This window comes from Zootoca vivipara, chromosome 3 (genome assembly GCF_965207765.1).
Source record: "Zootoca vivipara chromosome 3, rZooViv2.hap1.1, whole genome shotgun sequence".
Classification (NCBI taxonomy): Eukaryota; Metazoa; Chordata; class Lepidosauria; order Squamata; family Lacertidae; genus Zootoca; species Zootoca vivipara.
In genome coordinates, this window is record NC_142586.1 from 71,802,308 (window position 1) to 71,816,104 (window position 13,797).

At 41.1% G+C, this 13,797-nt stretch overlaps 1 protein-coding gene across 1 annotated transcript in view; it reads right to left on the minus strand.

Annotated features, from left to right (window-relative positions):
- Positions 1–13,797, minus strand: part of TRIM67 (tripartite motif containing 67) — a 32,657-nt gene that overhangs the window by 12,525 nt on the left and 6,335 nt on the right. The window contains exons 2-7 of the mRNA XM_088666417.1: positions 12,204–12,299; positions 10,604–10,726; positions 9,750–9,860; positions 8,882–9,041; positions 1,906–2,063; positions 1,087–1,225 (exon numbers count right to left, since the gene is read on the minus strand). Of these exons, the coding sequence (XP_088522543.1) occupies positions 1,087–1,225; positions 1,906–2,063; positions 8,882–9,041; positions 9,750–9,860; positions 10,604–10,726; positions 12,204–12,299 (787 nt within the window). The remainder of the gene's footprint in view (positions 1–1,086; positions 1,226–1,905; positions 2,064–8,881; positions 9,042–9,749; positions 9,861–10,603; positions 10,727–12,203; positions 12,300–13,797) is intronic.

Here is a 13,797-nt window from a genome sequence, read left to right on the forward strand (position 1 = left end):
TGCATCTTGAAAATGAACAAAAGAAGAATCTACACTGTTCCTGACTTTTCCTTTCCAGCTCTAATTCAATGCTTTTTGAATTTGATGCTTTTTCTGTTGTTTAATGATGGTTAAAAAGTTCAAAGATTTACTGAGATTTAGTTTAATCAATACTTTGGTCTGGTCCTGGACATAATCAAAGCATTAACTGTGGGATAACCAACCTAATATACCCGATACGCTTAAATCTAATTAACACATGAAGGGGTTAATGCTATAGAGTAATCTGCCCTGCCAGGCTTTGCTTGGTCACTCTACCTCTCCTTGGGAGGAAGGTAATCAAGCCTATTGTTCTAATTCATTCTACCAGAGAAACGTGTACAGAGGTGTGAGCTGGTTGCTCCAAGCTCTGACTGCATTATTGTGTTCCTACTGTAACTTGGCCAAGTTTCACTGCCTGTGTTTTCTGAATGGTGTATGGAAAAGCAGATGCATTTGACCTTTGGAGAGTTTGTAAGTAAACCATTTTAAACTTATCAAACATGTGATCTTCTTCTATGCTGGGGAAAGTGGGGAACTTTGGAAGAGGGGAGTTTTAGAACTCACGAGGATATATTTTGAAGGTCTAACAGCCTATATTTCCACACTTTACTTTGCTGCATATTTTGTGATTTTAAATCCCTGCTGGGTTCTTTCACCAAAGAGTATTGGGCATCCAGGGAATTCTCCTTTTATACCTAGCTTTTCCTTGCCAACCAAAATTAATAGGTCTATCAAATGGTGGGACATTCTCAGTCCATGTTAGAGCAAAGTACAAAGTGCGAAAGCACCTACATAAATGCAGTGATGCTTATGGAGGCTGAGCAAACCCAATCTTCATTAGGTTTCACTGTAACCAAGTTTCCTGTCACCTAATTGCATGCCATTGACCCACACAACACACCAAAAGCTTCTATTCATACACAGCAAGGCCCAGCAGTTCATCTGGACTCTATAACCAAGCTGGAAACAGTTGTTCTGAAAACTACCAGAATCTCAAAGGTTCCATAGATTTTAGACAAAGAGAAATCTTTAGAAGTAACTTTACATATCTTTAAAGTTACTCACCATCAGAAGTCTGTAAAACAACCGTCTTGCTATAAGGGCCCACTCCTGATGAATTAAAGGCTTTGACTCTTGCATTGTATGTACTGTTGAAATGAAGGCCGTCAATAGTGCATAGGGTCTCCTTACCAACATACACTTCCTAGACAATGAGAAAGGCAGCAACTGAGTTCACCAAATTCTTTTTAACCTGGGATCTTTCCTAATAAGACCCTTCAAAGTAACTTGCGTGTGATTTCTTGTTGCAAAACAATTAATCTCAGCAACGTTGTGACCATGCAAGGAGAATTTGCAGTACTAGGGGGCTTGCACTACTTGCCAGTGCAACCTCCCTCCCTCCCTAAGCCCCACCCCCTTAGACCATACCAACCCCCACTCCCCTTAGATTAGGGTAGGGAATCTTTTTTTTAGTTTTGTGGACTCCATCATTATCTGGATTGGCTATCTAACTGGTGCCTAAAGACAGATTATAATCGCACCAGGCATGCCTCCCTGGCAAGACATTCCACAAACAGCAAGCCACCACTGAAAAACCTGATTCATATCATCACCCTCTGCTCTATAGTTTGTTAAGGGTGCTCTGTCGGGGGATCCCAGGATTGTTTGGAGGAAGTTGTGACTCTTAAAGTGGTATAATTGTCCTTTTAATATATGATGTGGATGTGACCTTATTCTTCTGCAATGGGGGAGGGAAGGGTCCTCTTCAGGGACAGGTTAAGACTGGATTGAAAACATTTTCAATTTGATACTAAACACCAATAGGCGATACAAGCAGTTGTTTAAGGATGCCAAACATAAATCAACGAGGAACAAAGGTCTCACTCGGAATTGGCCACCGTCTCCGTCATCGAGTTCCAAGATGTAACCCTCCACTGGGTTATGGCTAAAAGGTGGCATCCTCCAGGCGAGAGTCACACTGTTGTTTCGAGTGCAGCACTTCTCCAGCTGCAAGAGTGGGACTGGAGGCACTGAAACAGGAACTAAGCACCGGTTAGTGCAACTCTGCCCTTACCCGTGTGACAAGCAGCAAAATCCACACACATCGCAACTTGAATTGCAGTTGCAGCTCTCTTGGCACTTAACTCTCAGTGGAACATTTCTGGAGCAACAATCCTGAGGGCTGCAGTTTTATGACCAATTAACATTGCCTTGTGTTTGTTTTTAACCATAAGGAATATCCATATATGGGAAAGCAGTGAACAAGGAATCTTTGGCAAAGTCACCATCCTCTCAACTCATCTCTTGGCTTTCTTTTCTTTTCTTTATTTGGAAGCAGAATGGTTATCCATAGCCTGAATACAGAATAATGCAATTGGGCATTGGTGTGCATTCGGCACTCACTATTCACCCAGAAACCCGCATCTCTATAATTGAACCATACATTCTTCTACTAATGTTCTTGTGTTATTAACTTTTATTTTACTTTTACTCATAACTCCTGCAGCACTTTATCTCTGAAACCCTTGCTTTTACTGATTGGCTGAAGGGAAAATGTCACCTTGGTTGATATTAACTATGCTGGCATTTCGGTTGGTATAAATCAGATTTGTGTAACCCACATGCCACATATGCCCCCTGACTTCCCACATGGTGATATAGTGGAGCATTCTTTCTGCCCCAAGATAAAAGGTGCCGTGTCAAATGTGTATCATATGTCTATTGACAAAATTCTCACTACGAAAGTGTTTAGGGATTTAATGTGAATAGGTGACATTCCAGTTAAGCTTGCCGTCTACAGAGGACTCAGCTATACAGCTCCAAATAAAACATTTTAAGTGTGTTTAAGTGTGCAAAATACAATGTGACACTAGATGGCGTTTGTGAGCCTTATGGAAAATTCAATGTTTTGTTTTTTTATTAAAAAAAACACTTAAAAAAAAACATTTTCAGAACGGTTTTGTTGTGTGTCTAGATTCCACCAGACAGGGTTTCTATTCCTGCATGAATTCTGTGGCTGAAATTTTGAAGTTTAACCTTTGAAGCAGAGCCAGCAGAGCACAATGCATGAGGCAACAGATGGGCAGGAAAGCATCTGGTGACATATCAGTAGAGCCAATGAATGGGGAGCAATGTTTGGAATAGGGTGTGGCCGGCACAGAAGTCGGCACTGGGTGGGGTGCCATCAAAACTCAGCCAGGATGGAGACATGTTAGAAGTGATGCATTTGAAGATTTACAGCAGAGGGAATCTTTGTGACAGATGGCTGTTTGGACACCAATACAAAACTATTACTAGAAAGCAAAGTATGGGTACAAACATTAACAGTCCTAATTATAGAAGCTGGGGGAAGTGCTGAAATTTAAATGGTCTGAAAAGGATAGATATGGAATGTAGTTAATGTCATGTGTACTTCCTTCAAACACCAGCGGTGATAGCTCCTGGAGCTGGAGTAAACAGTAATATGTATAATAATAATAATAATTTTTAATAATTTTTATACACCTTTGGACTACACTTGCAAGGCCGAGGGGTGTGTGTGTCTACACTGGCTCCAAGGACCTTTCCAGGCACAACTCAAAGTGTTGGTGCTGACTGTTAAAGCCCTAAATGGCCTCAGCCCAGTATACCTAAAGGAGCGTCTCCACCCCCATCGTTCTGCCTGGACACTGAGGTCCAGTACCGAGGGCCTTCTGGCTGTTCCCTCACTGCAAGAAGCGAAATTACAAGGAACCAGGGCGAGGGCCTTCTAGGTAGTGGGGCCCTCCCTGTGGAACGCACTCCCATCAAATGTCAAAGGAATAAACAACTATCTGACTTTTAGAAGACATCTGAAGGCAGCCCTGTTTAGAGAAGGTTTTGATATTTGATGAATTATTATTGTATTTTAATATTTTGCGGGAAGCTGCTCAGAGTGGCTGGGGGAACACAGCCAGATGGGCAGGGTATAAATAGATATTATTATTATTATTATTATTATTATTATTATTATTATTATTATTATTATTATTATCTGGCAGCCCAGGACCTCCATATACACTGCCCAGACTTGCATCCAAGGGAAGCTCACTTCAGTGCTGTTACACAGTGGTTTGACTTCATCCACGGAGCTGCACTCCATTGTCTCACGAGGAAGATGGATGACAACAACAGTATATAGGTTCCGTTTGAAGAGCAGGCCCAGAGCATGAGGCTTAATAAGGACAGGCAGAACTACGTTATGCTGGCTCCCTTGGTCACGTGACAAGGTATAAGTCAGCTGGTGGGGGACATAATGCTGTCTAGACAGCACCTTTGGGTAAAAAAATTCAGCCTGCAAGCTCTTTAGCAGACGTGCTGCCTCAAGAGGTGCATGAAGTTATGGGTGGTGTTCAACTAAAGTTTACTCAGAGTTAGACCCACTGAAATTAATGAACATAGAAGTCAAAGAATCACAGAGGTAGAAGGGATTCCAAGGGTCATCTAGTCCAACCCCCTGCAATGCAGGAATCCTACTCACAGCCATCCCTGGGTGGGCTCGAACCACCAATTTTCTGGTTAACAGCCAGACACACTGAGCCATTATGCCACCTGATGAACATGACCACGTTAGAGCCATTAATATCAGTTGGTTTACTGTAATTTTTTTTTACTATCACCCAAGGTTTGGAAGCCTAGCCAATAAGAGTCCTAGTTTTGAAATCTTTGGTGCCTTACAGCTAGTGAAATACCTACTGCCTAGTCTATTGCTAAGAGGGTAGCAAATAGGCTGTGTATATCTAGCTGTTTTAAGTATTATGTTACTAATAGGTAATAATTCAAGATTTCTCTAACATAACATTACTAATTAATCTGTTCCTAGAGCAATGCTAAAGAAGCTGTTCCTTCCTGTATTACTGATGAACTTATACTTTTGGAGAGGAAAAGTTATTTCACCAATGGCAAGAAACGCATACACATTTTAATACAGTCTGATCCTCATTTTCCTTCTCCTTAGTATAAAACATGGCATAGCTAAGGGCAGACATTCATCTCTCAGTAAGGTTGAATAAGGACAGAAGCTTGTTAAAAGCATTTCATGACTTCATTCTGCCATTTATAATAATCCACCATTTAAGTATATATTATTCATTTAAGCTTAAAGTTGTCCTAGTACAAGATAGACATCCCTGGGCAGTTTAACTACTAGAAAACCACCACAGAACATCTGCACCCATTTCTGTCCCCTGGTTTCTTCATTCTAACTTCCCAGACACCTCACATTCCACCCAAGCTTTTTGTACAAATTGCATGTACAAAATTGCAACTGCCTTGCCATAGAAACCCAGCTCACTGCACCCATTATTACCACGCTCTCCCAGAGAGAATGATGAGAGGAGACAGACATATAAGAGCCCCTTTACCCCACTCCCTATGGAGCCTATTGGTATACTTAGTGTGGCCTTTTCAGAAAGCATCCACTAAACTCAGGAACTGCACGTATGGGTTTGCAAAAAAAGGAAAAACAGCCCATGCAGGCTGTTCCCAGAGCTTCCCAGAGCTGGAAGTGACAAATTTAACATTCTGCTGCTTTGGCCCTTAGAGGTAGCCAGCTCCAGATTGAGAAGGCAGCAGCACTGGGAGAGAGATGGACACACATCCCAACATAATATGGGACAAATTGGATATAGGTGGTTTGTCACTGAAGAAAGGAAGCACAGCATCCCTCCTTATGCCTGTTATCTGCCTAAACATACAAGAAGACACCTGCTATAATGGAAACATTACAGTCCAAATTCTTGCACTGGCAAATAGAAGCTATCAAATAATAATAAAATACATCCAAATTGACACCAGGTTCTTTTGCAAAGATACAATCTAAGAGAGACTTCACCTTAAATTCTCCTCATCTGCATATTCTTTTCTGGGTTTTTTAATTTTTGATGTTGCAACTCGCTGATGTTCTTTCAGTGGCTTCATTAATATAACCCATTTAGTTTAGGATACAATACCCTTTTGGGGAGCAGATTTTTGCCTTTAACTACTTTCCTAAATTCAAGCATTTTTCTGTTCTTCCTCAAGGATTTAGCTGTCAAAATAACTGACCTAATTGCTTTAGATTGAGCCTTTAGAGTTCAGAATTAAGCCAACTGAAATCAAATGAACTTTGGATGAACAAGGATAATAATTTACCAATGATTCTTGTAAAGATGAATAGTGCTGGTAACATCATTTACCTATGAACCATACAATTCCTTTCAGCAGAAATCTCCTAGCAGTCTTCTGTGTTACATCAAAGGAAATTGACCCATTGTTGTCTTTCATTTGATTTCATTTTTGTTTGACCCTCTTTGTTACTGTGCTGATCTTTGGGCACTTGCAATATGCACATTCCCATAAAAAACAGCTCAAATGAATCGTCAGGCTGGAGCAGCCACTCATGAGTACCTTTCATCCTAAGTAGGGGCTCCAGCATGCTCTTCCAAGCAGCAGAATTGCAAGAACAAGCTTTCTGTACGATGCCTGTTCAGAATGCCAAAAGGGATACTGAAGAGAAGCCAGTAGGTTTTGCTGAAGCATTCACTCTCTTTCGACAAAACACAAATGGAGTATCATATAACTGGGGGAGGGGTTTGCAAAAAGGTGCAAGCTGCACCAGCTGATCCGATGTCCTCCTGGGACATATTACCCCCAAAGGCCACAGCCCTTAGGGGTCTGAATTCACACCTTCATTGTTTTAGCATAGGTAAAGGTAAAGGGACCCCTGACCATTAGGTCCAGCCGCGGACAACTCTGGGGTTGCGGCGCTCATCTCGCTTTACTGGCCGAGGGAGCTGGCATACAGCTTCTGGGTCATGTGGCCAGCATGACTAGCTGCTTCTGGCAAACCAGAGCGGCGCACGGAAACACTGTTTACCTTACCTATTTATCTACTTGCACTTGACGTGCTTTCGAACTGCTAGGTTGGCAGGAGCTGGGACCGAGCAACGGGAGCTCACCCCATCACGGGGATTTGAACCGTCAACCTTCCAATCAGCAAGCCCTAGGCCCTGTGGTTTAAGCCACAGCGCCACCCGCGTCCCTTGTTTTAGCATATGCTGGCTCAAATGGGATAGAATCAGGGACAGTGGAATTTACCTATCAAATGATATTCCAGCTCAAAGAGCTGTTATTATTTATTTATTTCATAAAATTGATAAACCACTTGATTGTAAAAAAAACTTGTTGTTGTATTACCCACTCTTCATCCTAAGGTCCCAGTGCAGGTTACAACATTGCATATACAGCTATAACAGGCATCCCCAAACTCGGCCCTCCAGATGTTTGGGGACTACAGTTCCCACCATCCCCGACCACTGGTCCTGTTAGCTAGGGATGGTGGAAGTTGTAGTCCCAAAACATCTTGGGGGTGCCTGAGCTATAACGTGTCTATGTGTCTTTGACAAAGGAAAAGTTTCACCTGTGCCTCTGGAAAGTGCTTAATATGCCCTATGCTCATAATAAACAAGGCTGTGAGTTCACAAGGTTTCTCCCTTTCATATAGATTATCCTCAGAGCATTCATCACTTGCCATGTCCATATGGCGCTCTCCTCTTTCTCAAAATTTTACACTACAGGAGAAATGAAATTTAGGGATGGTGGGAATTATAGTCTCAAAACATCTGGAGTGCCAAGCTTGAGGAAGCCTGCTATAGGCTATCAACTACTGTCAGAATTTAGAAACATAGGAAGCTGCTTGAGTCAGACTTTTGGTCCATCTAGCTCACTTTTGTCTAAACTGACTGGCAGTAGCTCTCCGGGTTTCAAACTGGGAACATGCCCAATTCTATCTGGAGGTTCCAGGGACTGAATCTGGAACCTTCTGCAGGCAAGGCAGATGCTAAATCACCGAACTGCAGCATTTCCCCTGTTGTCAAATATTAAACCTTAACAATTTTCAAACATCAGGTCTTGTTGGATGACAGCTGCCAATTAAGGTGAAAAACCACAATACTATTTCACATCAGACAATACTATTGCATACTGAATACAATTTCACATCAGCTATCAATACAAATACTTATACCGACACATGATAACTGACCAAACTGTCAAATGGTAATGATCACTCCATATCATGCCGCGAATACATGAAAATGCTTTACGATTCCATGTGAGCTAGGGAATAATGAATTCAAATACTAAAGCAAAATGGCAAATATTGAAATCAGATATTATTAGATGTAAAACGCAGGCATCAATTATCAAAATGTACAGAGCATGCTGGAGAATATTTAGCACCCAAATATACACAGAAGAATTTTGGGGAACAAATTAATGTCAACTCTATATGAATATGGTTCTCTCACACATTTTAAGAATAATGCAGCCTACGAATGAGGGCAAGCATGATTGTATGGGTAACTGAAATTATTTCTGCTGTTGATCTGCAATGCTCCAAAATGGGGCAAGGCTATTTTTTTTATAAAGTTACAGTTATGTCGATAAACGTCTTCACTTAAGAAAAGAACAGATGGCCCAGTCTGAAGCTTTTCCTATTCTCAGATTTCTAACATTATCTTATACTACTGTCTGAGCTTGTTAGGGTCACAGGAAGAGGAAAGGGTTTTCTCATCACACAAATGCTTGGTTACATCTGGATAAGAAATTCCCATCTTTGAGGCCCATCGGAGGTGCCTCACTGTCACCCACTGCTTTTTGAAATCCTGGTGTAAAACAGAGAGAGAGAGAGAGAGAGAGAGAGAGAGAAGGAAGGAAGGAAGGAAGGAAGGAAGGAAGGAAGGAAGGAAGGAAGGAAGGAAGGAAGGAAGGAAGGAAAGAAAGAAAGAAAGAAAGAAAGAAAGAAAGAAAGAAAGAAAGAAAGAAAGAAAGAAAGAAAGAAAAGCAATCTACAAAAGCTCACCCCTACATTTCATCTGAATGAAGTCCAGCTGATGAATTGACTGCAGCAATGGCTCGCTATCCAGAGTGAGATCAAATTCAGCAGATACTTTGGGTTCCAGAGCTCCTTTGACCCACTGCTCCTGAGACACTTGAACACGTTTGATTAAAGCATCTGAAATCTGAAAGGGAAACATTTAATCCCCAAGCTATAGAATAATCATTTAAAATTTATCATGACTCAAGCAAATTGTGGGTACAGGTGCTCTATATAGGCCACTCTAGGGCTGGCCCAGAATTGTGTCCTCAGCATTTGTTGTAGCCACCAAGTCTTGAAACAGCGTGTGGCAATTCTTTTTGCCTGTGTACTCTGGATGGAACAATCCATTATGAGAAAAACATGGGAGAGATTAAACGAATGCATATGGACCAGTCTCAGAGGAGTCCACTTATCCCTGGCTTCTGCCATTAAAATGGATGGAGTATCCCATGTTTCAATGCGCAAGACCTGTGCATGTATCGGAGGGCACTTCCAGATTCTCTCTATCTTTGAGTGGGATTCAGTCACACATTGGAAAATTCCAGTTGCACAATTCCAGTTGATTGGGAGGTCTTGTGCAAGAAATCTGCTCCTGCAAGTTATGGAATTTTTGTGATAAGGAAAGTGGTTGGGGAAGATGCATTGGAAAGTTTGGGCTGACGCTTGATGCAACATTGTCTAACCTCTCTCTGAACAAATTAGGGTAAGTGCTCACTAAATTTTCAGCATCTTCTAACCTGCTTCCAAACAAATCAGGATGAATGCTTAATGAGTGAGCACACGTGGGGCTTCAGAAGTACAATACTTCATTATTTTTTCTCATTAATCACAACATTAAGAGGCAACATACCTGTAAAAATCCAGAAGGGTCATTTTCTTTGATTACTTCAAGACAATATTCCATAAGCCCTGTAGACTGGCGGAGTTTCATAGTACAGTGGTTTATCTGGTCCCAAACAACCTGGGGAGGGGGAAATTCCACATATAGTAGATAATCCTCTGGGCTTTCACTGAATTAAATAACTTATTTTGGAAGCAACAGCAGGAAAGCAAAGGCTCTTGCAGCCATATGGACACCACCTCATCTGCATCAGTGCCACTTAGTTGTCATTACTTAGCCCTAGTTCTTTATAAGAATTTCATCATAATTTTAATGGTGCTAAGTAATTTGGATAATTCATACTTAAGACAATCCATTAAAGAAATTAAAAATAAAATACATATAAAAAATGGAAGTTCTCTGCTTAGAGACAATATACCTCTGATTACCACAGACTGGAAACAAAGAGGGTGTGGCTATCTCTAGCATGCCCTAGTTGTAAGGTTTAAAGGGGCATTGACCAGCCACCATTGGATACGGATAAGCCAACTCGATGTATCTTTTCTTTATCTATCCTGGTGTAAGCCTGGTTGCAGTAGCAATGGGGAATGGCCAGGCAGCATTTTCAGGGAAGCATCAGCAGACACAGTAAAGGGTGAACACACTGGTTTTCTCCACAGCCACCAACCTTCTCCTATAATGTTCTGCATGTCCTTGACTTTATGTTATCACATAAATGTGGTTTTAGAGTTCATTTGCCATGATAACATACAGTTTGGCCCTCATTCAAATGGGGCTTGATCTTGGGGCAGTAGTATCTCCAAGATGGTATCTCAAATAAGCCTACGCATTTATGGGTGTTGTCAAATGAAACTTTCACTCACCTTTAACTTGTGTTCACGCTCTTTGGTAACTTTTGTGAGCAGTTTTGCCTTCTGACGAGTCAAAGCGTCAACCAAGGCATCACACTGAGCCACCAGACAGGCTTCATAGTCCAAGCCATTTTCCTTGAAGACAAAAAACAAAAACAAAAACCATTTCCTTCTACAACTGAAAGCCTGTTTTACTCAATGCATTGCCAGTGTTTCATCTTCCTGGGGATGTTTTTTTTTAAAAAAAATGAGGATTTGGCAGCATGCTGTTTGTGTAATTCATTACAAGTTGTGATGTTAATAGCAGCTTGTTGTAAAAGTTCTGTGGGGATGCTATCAAGATGGTTATGCTGGAACATTGAAAAAGTCTAAATCTTTAGCATATTTAATTTTTTGCAGTTCTGGGAAATGTTACTATAAAATGCTTCGGCATCATGGGGAGGATATGCACAACTCCCATTCATTTCAATGGGACTTGCTTCATAGAGAGTTTGTGGTAGACTGTCCCCACCATCTCCAAATTTGTTTTCAAAGGTGTCATTGCAATCTGAAATTCATTTGTAGCTGCACAGTGTACAAGCGGAAAATAATTCAGTTTGAAACAAAACAGCTGACAATAAATGTATTGTTTTAGTACATGGGCATGTGTATTACTGTAAAGTCATGGTGAAAGAAACACGTAGCTTCAATTCTACTGAGCCTGACTGAAGTCTTAGGGACTTATGCCTCAGTAAGTATGAACAGCATTCCAGCTTTGTAAAATCAAAATAATAGTTTCTTCTCCAGAGCTCTTCATTAGGTTAGATGGTAAACATAACAATTGTGTATGTGTTAGGTATGTGTGCCTGTGTGAACAGGATTTAAATTTTTTTATTTGGCTGATGTTATTGGATTAACATTTTACAAAGTTGACCAAATAAGCAACTTCTAAAAAGCAAAGTGGGGCAGGATTGGAACCAAAGGAACTTTTATAAACCAAACCAACACCCAGATTCTACACACAGTTACCTGGAAGCAAATGCCCATTGGTTTCAAAAGTGTTTACTTCTAAATAGGTGTGCATAGGAGTGCGCCCTAAAATAATGCAGTTTTATTTCTTTATTCTTTTTGCAAAAGAAGCCTATACCTCCAAGATTAATTCAAAAGATATATATGGCAACAAACAGCACAAAATCCACAATAAAATTACATTAATAACCTAGCACAAAATGCATCAATAATCAGTAGATCAGAATTATAGATACATAGATATAGTTGGATCACCATTCAGGAACTGCCTGGGTAAACACATGAGTATTAAGCAGGTACATAAATGCCAATACTGTAGGTGCTGTAGGATTGTCAGTACTGATGTTCATTGGAAGCTTGAATTGATTATCATTGCAATCTATTTAAACGGTGATCGCTATAATTTGTTCTTTCAATGCATTTGGGACACAACCTAGCACAGAGTTCCGTGTTGTGCTGGATCGTGACACATAGCATCTGTTTCAAGTTAGCCATATAATCCTATTAAAATAAAACAAAAACTACAAAGCATGCTTAATAACTGCCTGTTTGGTTACTACAGTTTGATATAAAATCCAAAAGAGCTAGAATTCGTAATTATTACCTGTATCTGCTGTAGTATATTTTTCAGCTGAACCAGAAATTCCTTTGCTTCCTTTGCTTTATCTGAAATGCCATTTAAAGCCTGAGACAGTTGTGCCTGTAAGGGGGGAAAAAGCCCAGTGACGCCAAGTGTAAAATAGATAATCTTTATTCTTTACAAGTTATGCCTAAAATAGTTACTATATATCTCAAGCATTTTAGTGCTTGCTATCATTGGGTTTTTATTGATAGGAGAGAGAAAATGAACCCCTTAAAGTAGTGGGCAAGTTATGTGTCTAATCAAGAAAGATTGCCTTTATGAACTCTCTTCCCTCTTTTCAACTCCTTTCATTATGAACTCTTTTGGTCCCCTAGCCACTATAAAGGGCTCTTTTTACATGCTTAGGCTGCGATCCTGTGCACATGTACCCGGGAAGCAGCTCTGCTGTACACAGTAGGATTTACTTCCAACTGCACAAAAATGTGTGTGCAGAGTCATTCTTAACAGAATTTTGCAAACTGTTGCTTTTCCTTTCAGGATTATAACATATGGGATTATTAATCTGTACTGACTTGCTTTCTCATGAGAAAAGCACTAATATAGACTCAGTAGTGGGGTGGGGTGGGGTGGAGCTGCTGAGCGGCCACCCTTCTGACACCCTTCAGGTGTTGCTGCTGCTTATCTAGATGTGGCTGGGGCAAGGCAGGGTGATGGCGAGGTTGGGACTGCAAAAGTCCCCTGGCAGAATAGTTGATATCAATCCAGCATGCCTGCTGGTGCAGCTGCATGACCCAAACCTCACTGCTGCCCTGCCCTAGTTTCTTCCCTCCTCTCCAAAGCCACCCCTTACTCACCATATTCACCGCTCCCCGCCTTACCCATCTCTAAAGACATCACACCCACTCACTGTATGCCTTGCCAAAGCTAAGCCTCCCTTTACAACTCGCCTAAGCGATTCCATCTCTAGACCTCGCCAAACTTTCCACTTGTTGACCAGGGCCACCTGCCTGCATGCTTCAGCTGCCCAGCCACTTGCTTGCATCCATCTCCGGGGGGGGGGGGGCAGTTAACAACAGCAACAACACGTGCAAACATCAAATCAATTCAAATCCAGGAGAGATACAAACTAGAATAAAGATTTTAAAAGGCGTGTTGCAAGAGGAAAGCCTTTGGCAGGCTACAAAAATGCAGTGGATATGACACCTGCCTTATGCACAGGGTAGATGCCCAAAGGGTAGATGCCTCCACACTAAAGGCTATCCAAACCCTTGTAAACTAACATGCAGCCCACAAGTTCCTTCACGATAATGGAAAGAAGCTAAATTGCCATGTTGTAAATGCCATTGACTAAAGCCATTAAGAATTCCTGACTCTGGCTATTTTCCCAAGATTTTTCTTAACCACTTGTCCCAGAATCTGTCAATAGCATAGCATACAAGGACAGGTTCCTTATTGATTTTACAAATAAGCATTAATCCTACTATTCCTTCTCAGATAAAAGTTCATTGTTTATTCTCTATGTAATAGCAGCAGCAGATTAATATTGATCTTCCCTCACCTGATCTGGTTGCTGACTGAAGCTTACAAATTGCTGAGAATGGGAAGTTTCAGGACT